A 26343-nucleotide genomic window follows, 5' to 3' on the forward strand; every position below is an offset into this window, starting at 1 on the left:
TCCAAAAACATATCTTGATTGATTAGAACAAAGTAAAATTTGTGAAAAATTACTTAACATATGTTAAGGCATGATATTGCACCTCCCAGTGCTTCAAAGGTAACACTTTATTTTCAGCTTTTTCCAATTTTTGGCTTGTCAAATGACAAAAGGTTATTTGGGGATTATGGTATGTCATTAATTAACATAGAAAACCTATTTATGTACAACAAATGAAATGTCACACAACCAAGTATTTAAAACAACATAAAATAACTAATTAATATTGAACACTATAAACAAAGTAGTACTCTATGGTGCAAGCAAAAATCTTCTGGAAAATTCCTGTATCTTACATGAACAGAACATGTGAGGTATCATGATATACAGAAGCAGCCTTCAGAATCCCAGTTTTGGATAAAAATGCCTGAGTGGAGGGTCAATAGATGAATAGAAGATGTATTACCTCCATTCCACAAACAATATTCTTGCTTTTTCATCCCTGTATCAATATTCCAAGAGTATCAGATAAATTCACAGAATTCAATATATTGAAAGCTAATAGCTTTGCTGGCAACACAAGTGACTTACATAGATGCAACTGTCATGTTGATGCTTAATAAAATTCACTTACAATTTACAAAGAAATAAAACATTTGATAGTTTACAACCCTTAAGCCCTGTCAGTTTGTACATCTTGATCTTTCTCTTGCTATTGCCATGAACTTGGGCCAGTTAACAGATACACACAGATATCTAGAAATTACAAAATACGTAGCAGCCTACATTTGCTGTCTCCACAGAAAGACACCATCTGGTGGAAACTGCTTTTCTGCCAACTCTAAATTACGTGCTGGGTTTGGCAGCTTATCATGACTCTAGTATTAAGTGGAGTTGAAGAAAGTACATTGTTATCTGGGCTGAGTCTGGGAATGTGCAATATGAAGTGAAAGGGTCTAATGCAATTGCTTCTCACATCCTACAAAGTCAAGAATAAGGTTTCAACTTTGTTTACATTTAATAAATATTAGTCATTGAATACTTGCCAAGGTGACATTCCATTTTTTAATAGCTATCTTTAATTGTAGAATGTAGTAAGATGTACAAGTATGATAGTTGGATGCCAAATTCAGGATGCTGCAAGATCCAGACTGAGGAGAGTAAGACATATTGAGAGTATAAAGAGGGTAAACAGCAATTCAATGTTTCCTCATCCAGCAGAAATGTCTCCTTATCCTCAGAAAAACTTCACCCCTGAGAGATCAATATACTGTTGAAGCACACATAGGAGCTTCCATTTCCCAAAACCAAAATGCCCTGCTGTTAGTTGAGGATTAACATCAAATTTCATCAACTACACTACTTATTTCTGTTAAGCGTACTGAAATGAGGGCCAAAATTTTCTGTCAAAAGCATTGGCAGTTGTGGGGGAATTGCCAGCTTCTAGCTCTGCAACTGCATGAAAGTTCAGGACTCCTGCACAAGCATGCATGAATGTGAGGTCCAAACTTCCTCAGAATCACAGAATGGTTAAAGCACAGATTGGCCCATTCAGCCTTTCCAAGGCCCTATTGGCATTATGAGAGAGAAAGCCACCAAGTCTCATTGTCTCACCCTTTCCCAATAACTCTGTAAATTCTTTCCTTTCAAATACCTAGGCTGCTTATAATGCCTTGCTGCAGGAAAGATAAAGTATTCAGTTCATACATCAGCCATGCTCTCTGCTCTCATAACAGATTTTCTTTTTGGATTCTGATGAATCCGAATTCTCCCCTTCAACCCTTTTCCTGTTCACATGCCTTTAGGATATTTTTGGATTCCCTCATATCTGTTGCCCCCTTTTTCTCAGGCTTTCTCTTTGAGTCTCTTGTTTTCTCTTTTACTACCCCATAGACTATTGAACGGTTCCCTTATCTGATAAGATGGATTCTTGACCTCACAATCTACCTTATTGTGACCTTGCACCTTATTGTCTACCTGCACTGCACTTCCTCTGTAGCTGTGACACTTTACTCTGAACTGTTATTGTTTTTACCTGTACTACCTCAATGCACTAACTCAATGTAACTGCACTGTGTAATGAATTGACCCGTTCGATCGGTATGCAAGACAAGTTTTTCACTGTACCTTGGTACAAGTGACAATAATAAACCAATACTCCCAAAATCAGTCTGATTACCACTTACGTTAACAACCCGGCAACTGTCAAATGTTTTTTTTTAAATGTTGCTCCATTTCACTTTTGATCATAGATGGAGCTCTGGCTTGAATTTCCCTTCTCCATCATGAGAACATGCCTACACTCTAAGTGAAGTACCTCTACTTAAAGTTTCCTATTATTCAGTTACGATTCTGCTTGTCAAGCCGTGTTTCCAATTTACCTGGGCCAAATGTGTTCTCATTCCATCGACACTAGCTTTTTTCCAATTTAATATTTTTATCAGAGTGATCTGCACCCTTTTCTATAACAATTCCAAACTTTATGATATAATGATCCTGTCAATAGTTAGACTTCAATTTTAAGCATCAGAAAGGATTGATTTGACACAAAAATCACCATTGAAATCATACCCAATGTGCCAACATCTGCAAAATAGAGCTTGCAAGTGTCACAAACAGTGAAGCCACCATGAATACAATGACGCAATTATTATAAATAAACTCCAAGAGAGGAATGTTTACTAAGCTGTGGAAGGATATGGGGAGATGATCAAAACAGTGAGGGTTTTCAAGTTGCAAGATAGAGATACTTGAAGAGGAAGATCAAAATACCTGAAGGGCTTTCACTGAGTGAAAGGAGTGAGGCTTTACAAAAGATACCACAGTGGGAGGAATAAAAGTATGTAATCAATTGTAAGGTTGTAGCAGTATGATGGCCAAGCCTTTGGAAAGATTTTTTTAAAATCAATAGCTCGAAGCTGATTTTTAGAGAATTAAAAAAGGAGGCAAAAATGGGCATGGATGTTCAGTTTGGAATGAATTAGAGTTTTAGAAAGGGTACAGCTCAAGAAACTGTTACAAAGGATAACTGGAAAAATCCAGTCTAGAGGTAACAAAATAGTAGGTAGAGTGTCAGCACTACTGGAAAAATTAGAGGTTGTGAAAGGATTTGGTATTATCCAATTCTCCCCAAATTGAGAAGCCTTCAGTGTACATCTGACGTCTCCCCAAAAGGATCAACAAAACTTCAGAATGCATTGTGTGGAACTCAAGTAAACTCATATTGCATTCTGCACAGAACAGCATGGTTATTACAGCACATAAAATGCTGGAGGAACTCACCAGGTCAGGCATTATCTATGGAGGGAAATGGGATAGTCAATGTTTCCTTTATCTGGTCTCGACCCAAAATGTCGACTGTCCATTTCCCTCCATAGGTAATACCTGACCTGCTAAGCTCCTCCACTGTTTTGTGTGTTCCTCCAGATTCGAGCACCTGCAGTCTTGTGTTTCCAGCATGGTTATTACTTCCATCATAATATCCAATAAAATTTGAGCCAGATTGATTCTAGCAAGATTTGGAAGTTAGAACTTCCCAATCATTGACTGGAATGTGCTTTCCTTCATCTTGTATTTTTTTTGTTAAAAAAATTGAATAATCAACAATCTAAACATAAAATGCACGGTAACTGGAAACATTTCTAACCTTCAAGTAAACAGGAGCATCTCTATCATAAAGGCAGTCAAGGGAGTTCTTTTTGCTAGCTGACTGACGAATTCTGAAACAAAACTGTGTATCTCCAAGGCAACCTATTAAAAACAAATGGAAACAGATTTATTATGTTTTCCCCCTGCTCTACTAGCAACATCAAAACAAAAATCAGCATTCTGTAATTTAGAGGCATTTGTACATATAATATTACCTTAAAAGATAGTGGTAGTGGTGTTCCAATTTTCTGCTGACTACATATATATCTAATTTGGGATGAGAAACCCAATGTGCAAGTAAGTACACCAATTTAACTAGTAAGATTAACAGAACTTTGGATCAACATGGAATTCTCTGCAGCTCTGATCATTAAATATATTCAAAGAATTAGATACAATTTTAATAGAGGTCAAGGAATATGAGGAGAAAGCAGGAACAGGGTACCGAATTTGAATATCAGCCATTATCGTATTGAATGGTGGAGCAGGCTTGAAAAGACAATTGGTCTACTCCTGCCCTAATTTCTACATTTCCATTAGAATGATGAAGGGCAAAAGGCATTTGGCCTACTCATGCTTCTAATTATGATATTCTAGTACTAATTATGTGTTCTAGTACTGATGGATTTTAAAAAAATACTTGTACACCAGAGCTCTCATCATTCTTAAAATTAGAACAACTTTGAATTAAAGTGTAGTTCCCCATATAGTTAACCAAGTATCATGTTCAGTCATGACTGAAATATTGCTCACTTAGCTCAAGTAACATCAATTCCATTTAGATATTAATACATAAAACTGATTACATATATGTATCACCTGCCAACTATTACAATATCCCATGGTCAAGTATTTCAACATCTTGCACTTTACAAGCTGTTGCAAGTCAGATTTAGTGCAATGTTTCTTTTGAGACAAATGTACAAATTCTTACAGAGCGAGTCATAAACTTGCCCAGACCTAAAGCAAAAATCAGAAAACTATTTAAATGAAAAGTATGTGTTCCCTTTCTTCTTTATCTCACATCTAAGAAAAAGAGAGAGAAACTTAGCAGTTTATTTTTCCCCATGTGTCGTTAAAAAAAATCTTCGTTATTAAATGATGTGTTTGTACGTCAACTAGATACAGTACTTTAAAGCATCAGATTGCAGAAATTCAGACCCACAATTTGCAGTACTTCAACTATTCAGACCCACAGCTAGGAACCAATCTGCTCACCATACTGCATTCAGCCACAATAGAGCTCTGTAGATGTATACTTGGGAATACAGTGAACTTTATTATTTGATCAGCCACATAAATACTGTGGAGATACAAGAGACTGCATATGCTGGGATGAGTGAAACCAGATAAGAGAGGGATGGTGGATAGATGGGAACAATGGAGGCAGGGGGAGGGATTGGGGACTGAGCTGGTAGTGTGTGTGGGTGATAGGCAGATGGAACCATGTGGGAGAGGGGTAAGAAACTAGCTAACAAAAAGGGCTGGGGAGGGTGGGGGGAATGGCTTTGGAATGGTGGTGGTGTATGAGAGGACATGGATGGATCAGAAGGAGAAAGGAACAGAGGGTGTGCAGGTTACCTGAAATTGGAGAATCCAATGTTTACACAGACTACCCAGGCGAAATACGAGGTGCTGTTAATCTAGTTTGCGTTTGGCCTCACCCTGGCAGCAGATGTGGCCGAGAACAGATAGGTTGGGATGGGAATGAAGAGGAAAGATGAAATGGCTTGCAACCAGGAGCTCAAGATGGCCACTGAATGAATATTGTGGCTTAGGAGCAGTTTTACAGGCTGCTCACTTCCCAACACTCCAAGGACCTTTCACCATTAACAAGGCACATATGAGATAGAATCCTCTCCACTTGCCTGGATGACTACAGTGCCAACAACTCTCAAGCAGCTTACCACCATCCAGGACAAAGCAACCTGCTCAAATAGCATCCCATCAACCACCGTAAACTTTCAATCTCTCCACCACCAGTACACTGTGGTTGCAATGCATAACATCTACAAGATGCAATGTTAGTATTCACCCAGACAGCACCTCTGAAACCCATAACTAACTTCCACTATTAAGAAAGACAAGGATACCAGGTGCATGAGAACACCGCTACTTGCAGGTTCCCACCCTAGTTACATACCATCCTAACTCTGGAATTTATCATCAGTCTTTCATCATCACCAGGCCTAAATCCTGGAACTACCTGTCCAGTAGGATTGTGGGAGTACTTACACCAGTAGTACTGCAGCAGTTTAAGGCTGCTACTCACATCACCTTTTCAAGAGCAAAAATGGAACAAGCAATAAATGCTGGCCGTTCCCAGATCCTGAAAGTGAATATACAAGAAAGAATGCAATAATAACAAAAAATATTCCTGAGAAGTTTCCTGATTTAATGAACCATGTGCCTTTTGTTTTTAAAAGCTGACTACATGAGCAAAGAATATCACAGTCAATATGAAACTCAAATGGTGCCAGATTACAAGGATGAACACAAATTTTGCTGCCGCACAGCAAAATAAATTGGCATTACAACAATTCACAATAATTTCTTAATTTTAAATCAAAATAGTAAGCAGAAGATGCTGCACTTAAAGTCTTACTATTGTGGAGAACTGAAACTGCTTTAAGATATGATATTTATTTATTAGTCACATGTACATCGAAACACACAGTGAAATACATGTTTTTGCACTGCTAAGAATGTGCTGGGGGCAGCCCGCAAGTGTTGCCACTCTTCTGGTGCCAACGCAGTATGCCCACAGCTCCTAACCCGTACGTCTTTGGAATGTGGGAGGAAACCGGAGCACCCGGAGGAAACCCATGCAGACACGGGAAGAACGTACAGACTCCTTACAGGCAGCAGTGGGAATTGAAACCAGGTCGCTAGCGCTGTAATAGCATTACGCTAACTGCTATGCTACTGTATTGACTCCAGAATAAAAATTCTTTGTTAGCTATTCCACCTGGAGAGTGGAAGAGCTTTTATTCAATTTCTTTTAAGATATGATTTTACGGGCCATTTTCAAAAACATTCATCTTTATTGGTTCAGGTAAATAATTTCTGTGCCATTTTCTCTTGTTTCTTGAAGTCAGTGACTTGTATTCAACGATTCCATAGGGATCTGTATTCTGTTAACGTGTTCATTTTGTTGAGAATGCCTGGATCATCCAGTCAGATTGTTCATTATTTTTTAGCTATGCCCAAATTTACTGCCAATCCCCCATGTGCACTTTCTATGGAAGTAGCCAGATAAAGATCAACAGTGAAACCCTTTTTAAGGTATGCAATAAAATTAGAGGCAAATAAATTGTTGGCTGCATTTAATTGGAAAAAATAGCAGAGTATCCATATAAAAAATGCAAGGACATTTACACATTGCCCAATTGCATAAAAATATTCGATATACAACACTGTACTTAAAATCTAATTGCTTCGTAATTCATCCTTGGTTGGTTTTACTTTATAGTAGTTCCAAAACATTGCATTCAATTTTAACAAACCAGCTATGAATTTCTTGGCAATAGACTATATTGAATGATATTTAAAATTCTTTCAGAATAATTCTGAAGATAATGGGATATAAAAGACTGGCTAGTATAATTGGCTGCTGAAAGTGCACATTTGAGGGCATTTCAGTATTTGACACATTCTCCACAAATAGCTCCACAAGGCACTTGATATGTATACTATACATGCAGAAGAAAGTGGCAAAGATCCTGATTAAATTAGTCAACTAATGCTCATTCCATATACTTCCACCTTTATTCAAATTCTTCTTCTCTTTCAATCTCCCTGTAAAATGTACATCTCTGACCAAATACAAGATGGTGAGTAAATGCACCAAACTAATCTCTTTTCCCTGCCCTGTAAACAGAAACCCAGTTTCCTTTCATTGCTCCGTGATTAAGATTAGGAAATTGTCACAAAGAATCATGGCACAAATCAGTTTTATGCAAAACATCCAAAAAGTATTACCTTGCCCTATCCCCTCTCTCCAATCTCCTTTTATTTTAATTCCATTATTTTAATCAAGATGCACAAGTACAAAACTGACTGACATCAATGCAAATAATTCTACATCAGTGATTTAGTAAAACATTACTATTTGTGAATTTAAGAAAAATATCAATGACAGGATAAAATAGTTTTAAAAACTGCTACAATGCTACAAGCCTACTTCATGCAAGTTGAAAAAAGTTGGACAGCAATCAAGTGGGGAAAGAATGATATTTCTTTAGATTGGCAATTGATTACGTTAACATATAGTGAAATGACAAATTAGAAAAAGAGGATTAGGTCCACCAAGGCCATGTTACGAGTTTACAGTGCATTGATGCACAGTTGCTGCCTGAATCACAAAACATGAAAGTGAATTCCAGTCTTAGTGTCTCCTATGCTAAATTACTTGCATTTAGCCTTGTATCTGCAGTTCCTTATTTTCTACACATATTGCCCCATAATTTGCAATTTTAATGACAATGAAATAAACACTCACCATCATTACACTGCAAAACTAACAGCAACTACAGGATTTATGTGCATGCATCATTTATTGCAGAAATCTCGAAGTTGCTTTCCGTGCTCCAGCACTCGAGGCTGCAATGTTTTGCAGCCTTCTTCATCGCAATCAACAGTCAGTGAATTGAAGAGTGCAGGTATTTATGAAATAATCTCATTGTAAAACATTTAAAAATGTTATATTTTGACTTTGCTGCACAAGTATCAGCAGGCTTTTCTTTTTATATATAAAGAAAACAGAATAATAACCCATAATTAATCAGCCACTAGCCCTAAAAAACCACTTAAATGCATTGAACAGCACAGGAACAGGCCCTTCGGCCCATGGTGTCTGTACTGACCATGATACCAACTGAAACTAATCCCATCTGCTTGCACATGGTCTATATCCCTCTATTCCCTGCCAGCTCAAGTACCTGTCTAAATGCCTCTTAAATGTTGCTATCACATCTACTTCCACCACTTCCCCTGGCAGCATGTTCCAGGTACCTACCACTCTCTGTGTGGAAAAAAAAAACTTGCCTCGTAAATCTCCTTTAGATTTTTCCCCTCTCACTTTAAAGTGATGACCTCTAGTATTTGACATTTCTACCCTGGGAAAAAGACTGACCTTTTACCCTATTTATACCTCTCATGATTTTGTAAAGTTGCAAAGCCATGTGTAGTTTTTAAAATTAAAAAACATATTCAGGCTTCTACCTTAAATGCACACGTTCAATCTTTATTTTGTGTTCTGTTAAATGCACGAAATGCTGGGTAAATACTGTACTTTTTGTTTACTGTATGTGAGAATTCTTCAGATGATTGGCTGCTCAGCCAGATTAATGACACCAATTTCACTGTTCAGCAGGGATTCCACCGAACTGATCCTGCTTTGTAATGAAAGAAAAAAAAGGAAACCCACACCACAAAGCTTATTCAATTCTTGGGTAGTCTGAGGTCAACAGCAAGGGCCATTGCTCAGATACTAATTTCAAAATCCAACAAAGCTGCTTCAATGCCTTCTTATAGCATGGTCCGAGCATCAGCATCTTTACCTCAAGGGTTTTATTTTCTACACATCCTGGGCTAAAAATATCATTTTTTTGATTGTAACCTTATCAACCCAAGACATTGCCATTAATACACTATCAACGTGTACCTCCACTTTTTCTGAGTCCTAACTGAGCACAAAATCTTATTTTATTCAAAGAAACTAATTGCTGTTTTTTGTAAAACCAAACTGTATCATCTCACATAACAGTGAACTCCACCTACCACTTTTAGCACAAAATTGCCATCTTATTGATAATCCTTTATAACTTTGCCAAGTTTGCTGCAGAGTTAACCACGCCGCCCATCTTGGTACCATCTGCAAATTGCAACAACACTCCCTCTGGGTTTATTATCCATTACACTGAGATACATGGTAAACAGAAGTTATTACTGAACACTGTGGGACACCACTATTTACCAGCAATCACTGGAAAATATTCCCACAACTCATTATTTGTTTTCACCTCTCCAAACAGTCTTCCCTCAGACTCAGACATGTGGTGTCTTGTCAAAGGCCTTCCTAAAGTCCACTAGAATTTCTCTCATCATCCACATCTAGTAGCTCCTCAGAAAAATGCTCCGTCTTGTTTTTTTTTGAAGTTCATGCTGACTACAATTAGCAATATTCTCTTTAGATATGTAGCAATTTAATATTTAATTAATGTTAACATTTTTCTTAATAACTAGCACATAATCACCTCAGTCAGATATACTTCCAGGTTTACCATCTCTCCAATATCAGTCTTTAACAAAGATTGTTGCCAAGTATTTAGTAAATGCTTTAGCCCCTTTTCTGAGGGTGCTACCTTACTTGACATGACATTTGATTCTACTGATATACATACAAAATTCCGTACATATTTTTGAATGTTCTCACTTCTGTAGCCCTCACAAGTCTTCTTAGTTAATGTTAATTAATTTCTAACTGTGACATAGTCATAGTATCCAATAGCTAACTTCCCTTTTCAAGGTTACATAAGTACTTTTGAAATAAAAAGAAACATTCTCCCATCACTTCAGTTTCATTCGTCAGTTTAGCTAACTCAATTTTAAAATCTGCCCTAATCCAATGTTCTAGTTTATTAAGCTGTCTATGTTCCTATTTAGATCTTAGACAAAAGCATTTACGTGCATTTAGCTGACAAACTTCATGAAAGTATCTAGCTTCTGCCCTTGTAGGTCTACAAACATGCTGCTTCACCAAGGAGTATTTCACACGTAAATTCCATTCTGTTTTCCCCAATAACTTCCCTTCTGTTCCAATTAAAATAATTAAAATATATGACTAATAATTGTATATCTGTTTACCTTTTCATTCTGACTTTTTACATTCCAATAAAAATAAATTTTAAAAGGGTCTCATTCATTATACACAGTATTTTGTGCTTTACATTTTAGAGAAGCATATATTAATTTGATGAATACAGAAATAATAAAATTACCTGAGTTAGAGTCTGGGAAGGATAAATAACAAATGCTTGTTTTCTGTAATAGAAAGAAATGCAGTGTATAACATCACCATAGTGATTCCAAATAAGTAAAAACATTTTGCAGTTCTTTCTGTACTAACCTCTTTATCTGATAGTTTTGCATGGGGAGGATATATTACCTAGGAAGAAGAAACATACAAGTGACGTTAACATCTTTATTCAATACACTGAAGTTGCCATAATGCAACAAGCTCCAATTATCTTATCCTACCCAAAGCACATAGTTTATGAAAGCAACGACTCACCTTCAGTAATTCAAAGGAAGTAAATTCTAAGTTAATAATACATTTCTCCTGAAAAAAAAGCTATAAGAAAAAGATCTACTGAATGTTTTCTCTTATACTTAACATCCAAAAGATGGGCAACACAGCAGTCTCCCAGTGTACTGTGTAATAGTTTACACGTATGATCTGGCTAATTTCATCAGGTATTTGAAGGATGTGCAAAATTAATAGATGGACCTGGATATTGTGATCAGAAGCAAATGTGTAGGACGGTGATTTGTTTTTAAAATGTAATTTGCCATGAGTTGAAACTTTGTGGAAACCTTTAATAGGTCCAGTACATGTATGATACTCAAAAAAAAATTGCATCTCTCCAACCAATTATCCTGAAGAATCCTAACTGAGTCACCCAGATCCTAAACCAGGTTATGAATGTTAGAATATTTAATTCAATATAAATCATGAACAAAAACCAAAAGGAAAGAAAAATGATAATAAGAGATAAGGTAAAGAAAAATAAAAAGCCACTGGTCATACAGCACAGAAACAGGCCCTTTGGCCTAACTGGTCCATGCCGACCAAGATTCTCATCTAAGCTAGTCTCATTTGGCCCATAACTCTCTAAACCATTCTTATTCACGTACCTAAGTACCTTTTAAATGTTGTTGCTGTACCTGCCTCAACCACTTCCTCTGGCAGCTTATTTCATACACTGACCACTCTCTCAGTGAAAAGGTTGCCCCTCAAGTTCCTATCAAATTTTTCCCTTCTCATCTTAAACCTATGCCTCTCAATCTTAATGAGATGCAACCATTCACTCCATCCCTTTTGTTCAAATTAGCAATGGACAAATAAATGTTTTTTTTGAGGCCTTGCTGCTGCAAAATTCTGCAAGGCTTGAGATCCAAGACTTTGCTTACATGCTTAAAGATCTAAAATCAAATACTTCCTTCGGTCATTCTGCCAATGCAAGGAGTGTGCCGGAAATGTTATCCTGGGAGAGGGCCTTGGGGGCAAAAATAGTCAGGAATTGAGAGTCAGGTTAGGACATAGCTTTTGCCATTGTTGGGTAGAGGGTGGAAGGGAGGTTAGGGTATGTTACCAAGCTGGGTTTCAAGATGCATTTTCTAAATTTTACAACAGTGATAGCATGAATCAAGTTTTGCATAATGGAAGTATAATTGCAGAGCAAATACCACTTTAAGAAGGCTGGAATGTTGGCAATGGTCAGATTCCTTCACACGGTGATATGCCCTTATAAATGAACTATCAATAACTAATCTGAATTTTTAAAACTTTAAAGCCTCAAACAATAATTTAAATTTGAATATTAGACTCCATGCTAATAAAGATTAATTTTCAATTCCAGACGGTAAGGTAGCAGGTGAATTGCCAGATAATTTGCTGTTACATTATTGACTAAGATAAAGATTGTACTGGATAACTCCACTACTGTTAAAAGTAGTACTGAGAAATCGATAATATCTACCAAAAGGAACAGACAGCAACTAAGTTTAATGTATCAACTGAAAGCTAGCGCTCCCGACTGCTCAGCAGTATCCTTCATTTGTGTCTAAGTCTTTGGAGTGATACCCATTAATATTCTGTCTCTGAGGCAGAAGTAATATCCATTGAACTACAGCTCAAAGGCTGATACAGCAGAATTGGAACTATACACGCAATTAACTTTCATATCTAATTATAATAAGATCATAGACTTCAAACGTCTAAAAAAAAGGCTTTCAATGAGAGAAGTTGAATATTTTGTCCAAAACATTTTGACTTGATGTTAGATAAATAAATCATTTACATTGTCCTTTCGAACGTTTAATAAATTTAATAAAATGGTAGTTTAGTATTTCAAATGGGATTACAGCCTTCAATTTTTTTTGACAAAGGAGGATGTTGCATACATTTTATACTTGAACTATATTCAAGTTTGAAGAAATTCAAAGTGCTTACGAAGTCCGCAATTCCCCAATTATACTTAAGATTCAATTAATAAACAATCAAATCCAAAGAGGGTATTCATCACAAACCTCATGCTTTGGAAATTAGAGCTAGCCAGTAAGAGCAAACAAAAGCCCTTTGATAATACAATCGATACATTAAATATGAAGCAACTATGTTTCTTTATATTTATATGCTTCTACATTTTAGAAATAAACCGCTCCGATAAATACAAATACCCACATTATTTAGTTTTGAACCCATCCAAAAATTTATTATTTTACACAAGAATGCAAGTGGGTTCCTTTTATTAAAAAAAACATGGCCTTGTAACAAAGAACAGCGCCGGTTCCTTCACACGACCTTACATAAGCCTTAGTATTGAAGCAGCAAGATTCAGAAACACGAAATTCCCCACATGGTTCACCAAAAGTGGCTGTGTGCAACGCTAAGTTCCTGCAAACAAACTATTTTTCTGCGATTAACACAAACTCACTTCCACAGCCTGCCCCAGCTCCAGGTCAAACCCTACGACACAGATGCAGTGAACCCAGGCACTGAACCTATCCCAGGGCAAAAACGGAGATCTGTCGGGACCACACAGATAATCTTTGTCAAGGACAACGCCATCCAACAGGTCCTCCAGGTCATCCCCATCACCTGTCAGACCCCGCAGAGCCATATTAAACACAATTTACAGCCCAGTCGAAGTGGACCGACGTCAACTGCGGCGTGCTTACGCACTCATCTGCGTCTTACGCATGTTGCTAATTAAAGGTGTACTGTATATTTTCTGCTCTTACTCTCAACTTTCATTTCTTGAGTCAGGCTAACACATCACTTATTTCAGGAGTTATAGACAGACCAATAACGTAATAATAATACGTAACTTGCATTAAATGTCTGAATGACAACAATTAGGTAGTTTAAGATCTCCTATTTTCGGTGCACATCAGAACCGCCACCACCTCATACTTCTCGCCTATTGGTTAAATCAGACATGTATCCCGCCCTCTTGCCGCTGATTACTGTTACCCGCGTTTTGATTGGTTTATTTTCCACGTCAATTAACGGACCGGCTCTCATCGATTTCACACCGAACTGTGGCCAAGCCTGTCTGATTGGCACCCAATCCAATCGAGACCCGCCTCCGTTCTCCCGAACTCTCTGATTGGCAATCGCCCGCCGTGCTTCTCGTCGCCATTGGCTGGGTTGAGTGCCAATCAGACGGAGCCGGCGCTTCCGCCATCAAGTTGTTGCCTATGCGGTGAAGCTATGGCGGCTCGAGTGAGTTGGGGAGGACGTGTTACAGGCTTGGGCTCGGCGGAGAGCAAATATACACGCGAAGAATAGTTCCTGTTCCGTCTCTCATCTGCAACGGTTGCAGGTGTTGGGCGAGTGCGCCCGCCTCAGCACGGGGTGTTTGTTGAAGGCGCGGCTTTCCCCCTCCGTGGGTTGGTACTGGCTTGGATCCTGGGTATATGATCGAAAGGATTTGTTTTGATTTCGGGTCACAAGTTCACGACTTTGGACTCGGCTATCAGGATTTAGCCGAGCCTGAGGCCTAGCTGTGGAGTCCGTTTCCTTCGCAGTGGGCAGGAGAAGGTTTCACAAAGAGAGGTGCTTCCAACTCTCTTTCCGCAGTAACCGTCGAGGGCCGCCTCCGTTGCCCGCTGGAGGGCTGACGATGTGCGAGTTATTGCTGTGAGGCCAGCCTTTAAAACGTGTTCTAGGGAGAGTGACTCAAATGCGGCGGTAACCTTGTCCCGCTAAGTGGGGCAAAAGCACTAATTCCGACTGCACATCGACCGTTTTGTCTGCAGTTTGCTGTGTTATCGTTCTTGTCTTTGGCTAATAAGTTTTTTATTTATTTATTTTACCGTTGTAAAAGCTAAATGACGGTAAATAAACTCCGACCCGATGGAATAATCGCACGGATCTGCAAGCAAGGACAGGAGGTGCGTCGAATTGCTGCTGATTTATTGAAATGGATGTATTAATGGATGAAAGATGAATCTCTCGTTTTGTACAGAAATCGTCCGTGGATGTTGTGTGTAAATATTTTCACCTATATATAAATCCGGGTTGTTTATCATTTCTAATCTTAAACGACATTGTCACTCTGGATCAGGAAGTGGCTCAAGGCGAGTTTCCTCTCTTCACATTAACTGAGGCTCGTCACCAGTCCCATATGCCTTCAGCACTAGCCATCTTCACCTGTCGGCCAAACTCTCACCCTTTTCAGGAACGCCATGTCTACCTGGACGAACCTGTCAAAATCGGTCGATCGGTGGCACGCTGCAGACCAGCCCAGAATAACGCCACTTTCGACTGCAAAGTGCTTTCCAGAAACCATGCTCTTATATGGTTCGACCACAAAACGGGCAAGGTAAGGACTAAACGGTTCATCCTTGTTTAAGTGGAAAACGTCAATTACTTGGAGAGTTGCTCGCGGTCCTATTGAGGTTGGGTGTTTGGCATTTTCACATTTTCTTGTGTTAAACGCTGCATTTAGTAAAGTCGTCGGGCAGTTAATTTGAGAGGTATTGACTCTTAACTGACTAATTTATTCTGAAATGTTGTCAGTAAAATTCGCCGAATGGGAACGTTTCTGAAAATTATAATTAAAATAATACCAAGACTGCAGGTTTTTGAGCAGTTTTTGATTGCCCGTTTTCCTATCACGCTACAGTATAATACTAGGTTTAGAAATTAAGTTTAGAATTCTCCTCTATTGTGCAGATACTGAATTTTTGATTCTGTGCCTTCAGCATAGCATTTTCCTTCAGTTTCTAAAAGAACAGCTAAGAGAAAATCAGAATATTATAGATATTGGAAATTTCAAATAAATCCAGAAAATACCAAGAATACAAGGCATGTCAGACTGCATCCAAACAGAGAACTGAGTTAATGTTTCATGTCAACTATTCTTTTTTATAAGAATTGTTCAGGTAAAAATCATCGATCTAAAATGTTATCTGTTTCTATCACTGCAGGTGATGTCTGACCTGTTGAGTGTTTCTATCATCTCCCCTTTTTATTCAGGGAAGATATTTGATACAAATTTCAGTTTGCTTTAGTGATGGGTTGCTACCTTGCATATCAGTGTAGTGGAAGGGCCATGGTTTGCCACATTAAATACAATAACTTCACAATTTATGACCATTATTATGTTTGTTTTTCTTTTTCTCACATCTTTCTTTTATTCTATCAACAATTATTGCCCCTTGCACCCTCCCCTGTCTCCATTACTTCAGTAATGGATTGTGTTTCATTTACAAACCTGACAATATAGGGCAGTCAGTTTAAAATTACAGTTGGGACCCATTTAGAAACAGTAACCTAGGTGGAAGTTAACACCTACTTGGGAAAGCATGGACTAATGATTGTCAGGATAGATTGATAGATGAATTATGATTGATTAACTGGATTGTGTTCTGTGATGTAACAGAGAAAGGCTGGCACCACAGTTGTTCCTAGAATTGTAAAAAAAATTTAGAAACAGAATAACATAAAAAATAGTAGTAACAGGCTTCGCTCCTTTTCTACCATTCAGTTAGATCATGCCTGATCTTGTGCCACAAAGCAACTTTCCTGACCAAAAGTTTGTCCTGAATTGTGGCCAAAACTCTGATTCTGGTCTTGAATGTAGTCAGTGACAAGGTATCCACAATTCACAGAAGGAAACCAATCAACTTATTGTGCAGGCCAAAAAAGAGCAATCTTGCCTAATATCACTTACAATGTCTTGTCCTGAGCTTTGAGCATTTGACATACAACAACTTAGAATCAAATCATTTTTAAAATCAATAAAGTGTTCTATTTTTGCTACCCTTTCAGACAGGGAGTCCCAGACTTGCATCTCTCTGGTTGAATATTAGTTTCCTCTAATCATACGAGCATATAAACATAAGAAATAGGAGCAGGGGTAAGCCATTTGGCACCTTGGGTCTGCTCCACCTTTCAACAAAATTAAGGCTGATCTATCTCTGCTCCATTTTCCTGTCCTGCTCCCAATCTGTTGATTCCTTTTAATCTCCAAAAATCTATCGATCTTCATTTTGTATTCAGTCAATGACTGAACCTTCTGTGGGGTTGAGAATTTCAAAAATTTATCACCCTGTGACAGAAAATTTCAGTCTAAGTAGCAGACATGGTTATTTTAAGACTGTGACCCCTATTTTGAGACTCCTTAACCAAGGGAAAATTTTTTCCTGCATCCACCTTGTCAGGTCCTGTAAGAATATTGTATGTTTTAATGAGATCACTCCCATTTTTCTGAACTTCAGAGAATGGAGGCCTTGCTGATTCAATAGCTCCCAAATGTGACAGACCTGCCATCCTAGGAACCTTTTGCAGCATTCCTATGGCAAGTATTTTCTTCTTTAGGTAAAGGGACCAAAATTGTATGCAACACTCCAAGTGTGGTCTCACTCAGGCCTTATGTAATTGTAGCAAGACATCTTTACTTGAGTGCTTGAATCCTTTTGCAATAAAGGCTGTCATGCCATTTGCACTCTAAATTACCTGCTGCACCTGCATGTTAGCTTTCAGTGACTTGGGACGAAGGTTACCTGAGTTCCTTTGCACAATATTTCCCAACATGTCACCATTTAAAAACAAATTGAGCATTTCTGCTTTTTCTAACAAAAACTGCCATGTTGTTGCTCACTTACCTTGTTCCTCTATGTCTCTTGGAGTCCCTATGAATCCTCATCACTATTCCCATTCTGCCTTAGTTTTGAGACATCAGCAAAATTTGAAATGTTTTATTTGCATCCCTCTGCCAAGTTGCTGATATAGATTTTGAAGTGTAGGGGCCCCAAGTATTGATCCCTATGGTATCCCACTAGTCACAGTCTGTGAACCTGAAAAGGAACCATTTGTTCCAACTCTTTATTTATATCTGTTAACAGTAGTATTTTATCCCTTGGTGGTTCACCAAATTTCTGTATGGGGTCTTATCAAAAGCTTTCTGAAAATCCAAACACATCACATCCTCTCATAGACTTTTATATCTCAATTAGTAAGACTTGAGGAACAGGGTAGAATTTTGAATTTTGCAGACTTTTGGACATATAATAAACAGTGAGGAAGATGGTGTACCTACAAAGAATATTGACCAGTGGAATGGGCAGAGATGTAATAGGTAAAATTCAGTTGATAACAAAATGCATCACACCTGTTTAAGAAGAATGAGAAAAGACCATGCATACTAAATGATACTAGAGAGTCGAAAGCTCGGAAAATCTGGTGACGTTTATGGAAAAATACTTGGAGGAGGCAGGATAAAGCAGCTGATAAAACATGAAAGATCTTTGACTTTAAAAATTGAAACATAATATTTGTGTTAATAAGTTATGCTGGACCTATATATAACTCTGGTTCTGCCATGCTGGGGAGGTGTCTCCAATACTCCAGTACACCTTTAGGAAGGATGAAGACTTTGGAGAAAATACAAACAAGATTTACTACAGGATGTGGGGGGATGACATGGATAGATCGGAAAACTTGTTTCCGGGGTGAATAGGCTAAAAGAGATTTGATAGATTTTTTTAAAATCTCAAATAGGGTAGTTACGGTAAATAAAGAGTGACAGGTTCCAATTGCTGTATTTGATAATAGGAAGACACTGATTTAAGGAGATGGAGTGCAGTGGAACAGTGGTTATGTTATCAGACTAGTAATCCAGAGGCCTGGAGAGACAGTCCAGAGACACGAGTTCATATTGGAAGCGGCAGCTTTGGAATTTTTTGTAAAAATGTAAAGAAGTCATTAGTAATGATAACCAGAAAAACTATTGGATTATTGTAATAACCCATCTGGTTCACCAATGTGCTTCAGGAGATAAAATATGCCATCCTTACCCAGTCTGGCCTTAATGTGACTCCAGATTTACAGCAATGTGGTTAATTCTTAAATGTGTTCCAAAATGCCTAGTAAAGCCATATGGTTGTATGATAACCATTGTGTTAAAGCATAAAAATAAAACCAGACAATCCACCCAGCATCAATTAAGGCACCACATTTGTACGTGCCCAGCACAGTCAACTTTGCAGTTCCTTCTCTGAAACATCTGAGGACCAGTATCTAAATTGGCAGCACTGCTCCATGGACATCAAGTCATTGCCTGACAAAATTGTTCTCACAGAATTGTACTGTGCAGCTAATGTGCCAGACAATCTCTGAGTATGTCTGTCACAACAGGTCCAACAGAGCGGGTGGCAGAGAGGTGGAGGGAGTAGCTTTGGGAGTCATCAAAATTGACTGCAAACCCCATGAGGTTTCATGGCATCAATTTAAATGTGCATAGAAAGCTCCTGACTGAGATTGACCAGATCCTCAACATTTGGAGGATGCACTGGAGAAAAAAAAAACAAAGGTAGAGAATCCACACCAACTGGGGGACATTAATGTGCACCACCACAAATTGCTATGTAACTCCATGTTGACTAAGCTGGCTGAGTATTGAAGGACACAAGTTTCAGACTGGATCAGCAGCAGATAGTGAGTGAACCAGCACAAGGGGTAACCCAACTTGGCTTTGTCCTTGCCGATCTACTTGTGGCAGGTGCATTTGTCCATGATAGTCTTTGATGTGAAGATGTAACATCGTCTCCACAAGAGCACTATCTGTGGTGTTGTGTAGAACTACAATCATAAATGGAATTGACATCCACTAGATCTGATATCAGGGCAGCAATTGACTGACTATGGCAGCAAGGAGCCCTGGTAAAGCTAAACTCAATTAATCCTTTGAGAGTAACACTTTGATGGTTAGATGTATCCCTGTTAGGGGAAGATGGAAGTGGCTGTTGGAGGTTGATTATCTTGGCCTAACATACGACTGAAGAAGTTCATCAAATCAGTGTCTCTAGCATAACCTTCAGCTGTTTAATCATGATCTTCCTTCTTTCCAAAGCAGCAAACATCCCCACTTCTCATTTTACAATGTTCAGTTCCATTCATAAGTACTCAACAAACAAGGCATCTGCACTGGTACGCAGCAGAACCTACACAACCTGCAGATATGGGCTTATAAGTGGAAATTAAGATAAATACCAGGCAATGACTGTCTCCATAAAGAGCGAGTCTAATATCCACTCTTGATATTCAGTGGCATTACTGTGGCTGAATCTCCCAGCATCAACATCCCTTGGGTCACCATTGACCCAAAGCTCGCAGGCACTAGCCACATACATACTGTGGATCAGAGGCTGGATATCCCACAGAGATGGAGTAGCCTTTTAATAAATCAAACAGTCCAACCATGTACAATGCACATTGTGAATATGTTGGAATCCTCTCTATTTGCTTGTATGGGTGTAGCTTCAAGAACACCATCTAAGACAAAGCGGCCTGCTTGATTTGCACTCTTTCATTTTATACATTCATTCCTTCCACCACTACTGTAGACTATTTAGTGAGTACCATCAACAAAATGTACTGCAATTATTTGCCTAGACTCCCTAACAACCACAATCTCAGCTACCAACAAAGATGAGTGCTTCAGCTGCTTGGAATCACTACCAACTGCAGGATCTTCTCCAAGTCGTGCACCTTCTGTCATGGGAGTATATTGCTGTTCCTTCATCACAGCAGGCAATAAATTCTGGAATCCTTATCCAACAGAATTGTGGGAGCATTTTCACAAGAAGGTAATTGGTATATTACTGTCACGTGTACCAAGATACAGTGAAAAGCTGTTGTTTGCCTCCCATCCAGACAGATCATTCCATACGTAACTACATTGAGGTAGGACAAAAAGCAAAAACAGAATGCAGAATATAGTGTTACAGTTACAGAGAGAGTGCAGTGCAGGTACACAAAGTACAAGGGCCATGAAAAGGTAGATTGAGAGAGCAAGAGTTCATCTTTATCATTCCAGCGACTGATAACAGTGAAATAGAGCTTGGTGGTACATGTTCTTAAACTTATGGTGGAGCTATATTCAATAAATAGGAGTCTGATGTTGATGTCTGCTATTCCAGAGTTCAAGGAGCTGGCTGGCCATAATCTTCAAAGTCATCTGGGGACGGGGATTAAATGTTGGCTTTGCCAGCACCCAGATTCTGGAAAACGAATAACAAAATAAGCCAGAGTTAATCACTTTCTTTATGTAACAAATTCAGAATGCACTATTAGTCTAGTCAAGACAATTCATTCACTGCATTCATAAAAATAGAGGTTTAAAAAAAAATGAATGAGGAAAAAGTTGCAATGATAATGGGAAAGAAAATTGACTTTCTCTCTCTCACTCTATTTTGCCTACTTTTGCTCCTGGCCTTGTTCATTTGCTGTCATGCTGTTTCTTTTGTCACCCCTCTCTCACTGTCCTCTGAATCTCATTGCCAACTGTTTCTTACTGTGCACTTGCTTTTCCATGCTTCACATCATGAAGTGTTGAAGAAAGGAACTACAAGTAATGGCTGAGAGTTAAATAATAGCAAGTGAAGGAGATATGGAAATGGCTCAACCCAGAACTGCAGGGCTGTGCTTTGTTGGGTTTTGCTATTAACAGCTCTTCATCAGAATAAAGACATGTTAGTTATCTTGTGTTATTACTTGGTGTGCTGAAGTGTAAAGTCTAAATATGACTCTTGTAGGTAGTGTCTGATGTGTGCAAGACTAAATATAGCTATGTCCCAACGTTTATCAGAAATCAGAGGATTCATGATTTTATAATAGCAATAAATGTAAAGTACTAAAATGCAGTGTTCCACCCCAGCCCCCCTTAAGGTGGTGAAATTTACCTAATAAGTAAGCACTGAGTTTGTACAGTTAAAGGAAGACCAAACTCAATCAAGTAATGTTGCTGAGAGGTTTGTCCATTCTAAATAGATGGCATCTTTTCCATTATGATCCATGAATGAGTGGTATTGCCAGAAATCTGGTAAGTAATAAACAAAATACATCAGTGCACTTTACTTTGTATATAATATTTTAAAAATTTGGTTGTCAAACTAGTTTTGCTGAGGAAAGCAACACTGGCCATCTTGTCCTGATTGTGAATCTTAAAGGAATTTTACTCAAAATAATAATTTCTTAGTGAAAAATAAAATTCTTGGTCAGAGCATGGAAAACAAGGTCTCCAACTGAAATGTTGCCTCACAACTTGTTCTTAATCAGTTTTAAATTAATAATGTTAGTGTCCAAGAGCTTTAAAGTATTATGACTCTGTTTTTCCAAACTTCTGAACTTAAGGGCAAAATAATTTCACGAGCAGGATATATGCAGTCAAATGACCAGAGAGCTAATTTTAACAAATGTCTATATCATAAAGCAAACTACTTATTTCAGGAAATCCATCATTTAATTTGATAACTGGAATACTGTCAAGGTAGTTTAAGCATGGCCTTGTATGATACAAAAATTAAGAGGAACTCAATAATATCACAGAAGACAGCTCAGTGTGGCCATGTTTTCTTTTTAAAAAAAGGTACATTAGTTCTTCACTTTAATGCAAATTCCTACTGCATGTGAAAAAAGGTTATTTCATCATTAATTATAATATTTTGCAATTAACACAGTAAAGTGACTGAACGTTTTGATGAAATTATTGTATTATCTGTCATCAATTAGTCGATGGTATCAAGAATGCCCAATTGAGAGTAGTAAAACGGTACTTAGTAAATACTCAAATAAAAAATCTGCATAATTAAAACTTCAAGAAATGTAAATACTGCCTACCTGTTGAATAAAAATAGCTCTGCTTATTCTGACTTGGAAACCTCAACCCCTTTCATAGAACTTTACTGTGTGTGACATTTGAGATTTGCATAAATTGAATAAACACACAGCAAATACTTGAAATCTGAAATAAGAACAGCCATTGCTGGAAATGTTCAGCTAAGCAGGCAGCATCTTTGGAGAGAAAGCATGAGTTAATGGGCTTGATTTCATGGCAAATGTTGGTGGTTCCAAATGGATCCACTGGCATTTATCCATTTAAATAGCAGCAAGTCTGGGATTTCTGTGCAGTGCTGTCAAACATGAAACATCCGAATTTACTGAATGACAGATGGCATTGCATCTGTTAATACGTTCCAGCATTCCACCTTGTTGAAATTCTTCTGCATTTATGCTGGGAAATTGCTTCTCTAACCCAGCACACAATCTAAATCCTGTTGGTTTTAGTAGAGATTGCAGGGTTGTGCTTATAATGTGTTTGCTTTAAACACTTTTAATTCTAGATGGCATTCAATAAGTGGATTAACTCAACACCTCAAAGCATTGCATTACTGAGTTCTTTCAGTCATAAGCCAATTAGAATGAAGAAAGAAAAATGGGGATTGCAGATGTATTATTCTCCAATATGGCCCATACTTTGAAGCTAATGATGGAGGAACATACTTGTCTGGTATGCCCACAGTGCAAACCAGGAAGTTTAATTTGCAATATTCAATACAGTCATGTACAGAAAGCTGAGCAAATGAAAGGAAAGAAAGAGAGAAAAGAAACATATTATTTTTCTTTAAAGTAATTAAAGTATGAGGAAATACTATTCTAAACATGTAAAATTAAATATTCAAGGTCTTAAGGCATAATTTTCATCATGGTGTTCCTAAAAGAAAAATCACTTGCACCTTATTGTGCCAGCCCTAACCTTTTATTTGGTGTTTAATGGGTAAGTGCCACAACTACAGTCTTCATTTCAAATGTTGAGGCATCAGTATCCTTGGGTTGTTGGAACACAGAACATAGAGCAGTACAGCACAGGACCAGGCCCTTCAGCCCACGAGGTCGTGCTGTACTAATTAAATGTCTAACTGACATGCTCTGTTCTCCCCTTTCCTCGGGCAGAAGCTACAAAAGCCTGAAAGCATGTACCACCAGGCTCGGATAACTTCTCCCACTATCATAAGACTATCAAATGGGACTCTTGACCTCACAATCTACCTTGTAATGACCTTGCGCCTTATTGTCTACCTGCACTGCACTTTCTCTGTAACTGTAACACTATTCTGCATTCTGTTATTGTGTTACCTTGTACTACCTTAATGCACTGTTGTAATGAATTGATCTATATGAACAGTATGCAAGACAAGTTTTTCACTGCACCTCAGTACATGTGACAATAATAAACCAATTTACCAATTAACTAAACTTATCCTGCTTACACATTGTCCCTATCCCTCCATTCTCTGCACATTCATGTGCCTATCTGAGAGCCTGTTAAACACCTCTATCGTATTTGCCTCCATTACCACCCCTGACAGTGCATTCCAGGCACCCACTGCTCTCTGTAAAAGAAAAAACTTGGCCCACATATCTCCTTTGAACTTGCCTCCTCTCAACTTAAATACATGCCCTCTAGTATTAGACATTTTGACTCTGGGGAGGAAAAGATACCGGCTGTCTACTGTCTATGCCTCTCATAATCTTATAAACTTCTATCAGACCTCTCTGCCGCCACTCCAGAGAAAACAACCCTAGTTTGTCCACCCTGTCCTTGCAGCACATGCCCTCCAATCCAGGTAGCATCCTAGTAAACCTCTCCTGCTCCCTGTCCAAAGTCTCCACATCCTTCCTATAATGGGGCGACTAGAATTGAATGCAATACTCGAGATTCGGCCTAGCCAGAGTTTTATAAAGCTGCCTGACTCTTGAACTCATTGCCTCAACTACTAAAAGCAAGCATGCCATGTGCCACCTTTACCACCCTATCAACCACTTTCAGGGAGCTATGGACTCTACATCAACACTGTTGTGGGTAAAAGACATGGCAAGATCCTTGTCTACGCTTATTGCTTGTTTGGCTTATGTTACATTTGAAGCTTTGAAGAATAGTGTGGAATGAAAATGCACAGGAGATCGATGAGCCAATAATTCCCGTACAGGCTTTTGACAAAGACAAAGAAATGTGCGTTTAATTGTTGCAACACAGTTGCAGTTTTATTCAAATATTTAACTCCCTGAAGTCTAAAGATTTAGAGTTTCATACTTGGTCTATGTTATTTAAGAACAGGGAATCAAATTCTTTAAGGTAAGAACAATCTCGCTGAAATTACTCTGAATTGATTCTCCATGAGCAAAGCTTTATGACATCAAAAGGTTTTTAGTGATATAGAATAAACACAACTAGAAAAAAATCTTATTGGGTTTGATGCTGCTATGAGTTGATTTAAAGAAATTTACAAATAATTACTAGGTGGAATGGTATTAGTTTGCAACACTGGTCTACAGGTTTAAAATTTCTAAGAGGCTGAATTTCTCTTTCATTTTGGATTTTGTGTTTGCTGGGTGTATGAATAAATCTTGATATGCAGAACATAAAATTAAAAATGAGAAATGATTTTATTTAATTTGGTTAAATTTGCCTCTATCCTCTCATTTATTTTCTTTGAGCTAATGTTAACTTTTATAGACCATATTTAAGCAGTGATTGTTGATGCAAGAAAAATAATTTGCATTTATTTAGCACATTTGATTTTTGGACAAATGTTCCTAGGTTCTATGACAAGTTATCAGATAAAAATCTATAATTGAAACTCAGAAGGTGGTATTGGGAAGCAGCAAAGAAGGTGTTTATGGAAGGTCTGGAAAAGAGAGATGTATCAGAAGGTTACCTTGAGTTTAAAAGCTTAGAGTTGGAGAACTGTTTATTGGAATATGTTTAATTGGATGCTGAAATTGAAACTATTCATTCCAAAATGGGACAGTGGATGTGAGCAAGGCTGAGAGTTTTAGCAAACTATATAAAAACTAACTTGAAATCCCATGCTTTTGTGAATTTCTGTGCAAGGTTTCCCTAGAAATTCCCTGAGACTTCATTCCTCTTCTTCCCATATACCCTAGGGTCCTAAGCTCCCTGTTGCACTCTTTTATTGTGACTAAACTTGGCTCCCTCAGCACATCATAGGAATTGAACTTGAATGCTTCTGGAGAGTTTTAATCTGGTTTCACTGTACCTTTGTTGTGCCAGTAGAGGAGTGACTGGAATTTTAAAGAAAATCAATCTATAGCATTCTTGAATCAAGGCAAAATTAGGACATCGATCCAGGATTGAAATTAGACAAGTGAAACTATGATATAATAAAATGGGGAGAAAGGAAGGAATAACTAACAAAATCAACAAATTATCAAAATCAACAAAAAACTGCAGATACTGAAATAAAAATTGGAAAACGCTGAAGATACTCAACAGGCCAGATAGTATCTGTGGAGAGAGGTGCAGTGTCAGCGCTTCATCAATGATGTCAGGTTAGAGCATATTTTAGGTTGTAGAGAAGAGTGAGGGGTGGAGAGAACAATGGGACTATATGTGAGAGAGTGGAAACCAGGGGAATCTAAATGACAGAAGTGGTGGTGGTGAAGGCTTGGAGAGGAACATGAAGGCTTGGAGAGGAACGTGAAGGCTTGTTAATTACAGATAATCTGTCTGGAGGGGATATAAACAGAAGATGAATGAAAGTTGGGAGAAAAAAATAATACTGGAACTGAGAGATATTGAGAAGCAAAACACAGCAAATGCTGGAAATCTGAAATAATAG

At 38.1% G+C, this 26343-nt stretch overlaps 2 protein-coding genes across 2 annotated transcripts in view; one reads left to right on the forward strand and one right to left on the reverse strand.

Moving 5' to 3' along the window:
• dennd6aa (DENN/MADD domain containing 6Aa) overlaps positions 1 to 13816 on the reverse strand; it is a 52217-nt gene extending 38401 nt beyond the window's left edge. The window contains exons 1-4 of the mRNA XM_052018950.1: positions 13347 to 13816; positions 10757 to 10795; positions 10629 to 10671; positions 3626 to 3729 (exon numbers count right to left, since the gene is read on the reverse strand). Of these exons, the coding sequence (XP_051874910.1) occupies positions 3626 to 3729; positions 10629 to 10671; positions 10757 to 10795; positions 13347 to 13532 (372 nt within the window). The 5' untranslated portion in view covers positions 13533 to 13816. The remainder of the gene's footprint in view (positions 1 to 3625; positions 3730 to 10628; positions 10672 to 10756; positions 10796 to 13346) is intronic.
• Positions 13817 to 14098: 282 nt separating this feature from the next.
• slmapa (sarcolemma associated protein a) overlaps positions 14099 to 26343 on the forward strand; it is a 157362-nt gene continuing 145117 nt past the window's right edge. Inside the window, 1 exon segment of the mRNA XM_052017577.1 lies at positions 14099 to 15239. Coding sequence (XP_051873537.1) covers positions 15042 to 15239 — 198 coding nt within the window. The 5' untranslated portion in view covers positions 14099 to 15041.

The sequence above is a fragment of the Pristis pectinata genome, chromosome 6 (genome assembly GCF_009764475.1).
Source record: "Pristis pectinata isolate sPriPec2 chromosome 6, sPriPec2.1.pri, whole genome shotgun sequence".
Classification (NCBI taxonomy): domain Eukaryota; kingdom Metazoa; phylum Chordata; class Chondrichthyes; order Rhinopristiformes; family Pristidae; genus Pristis; species Pristis pectinata.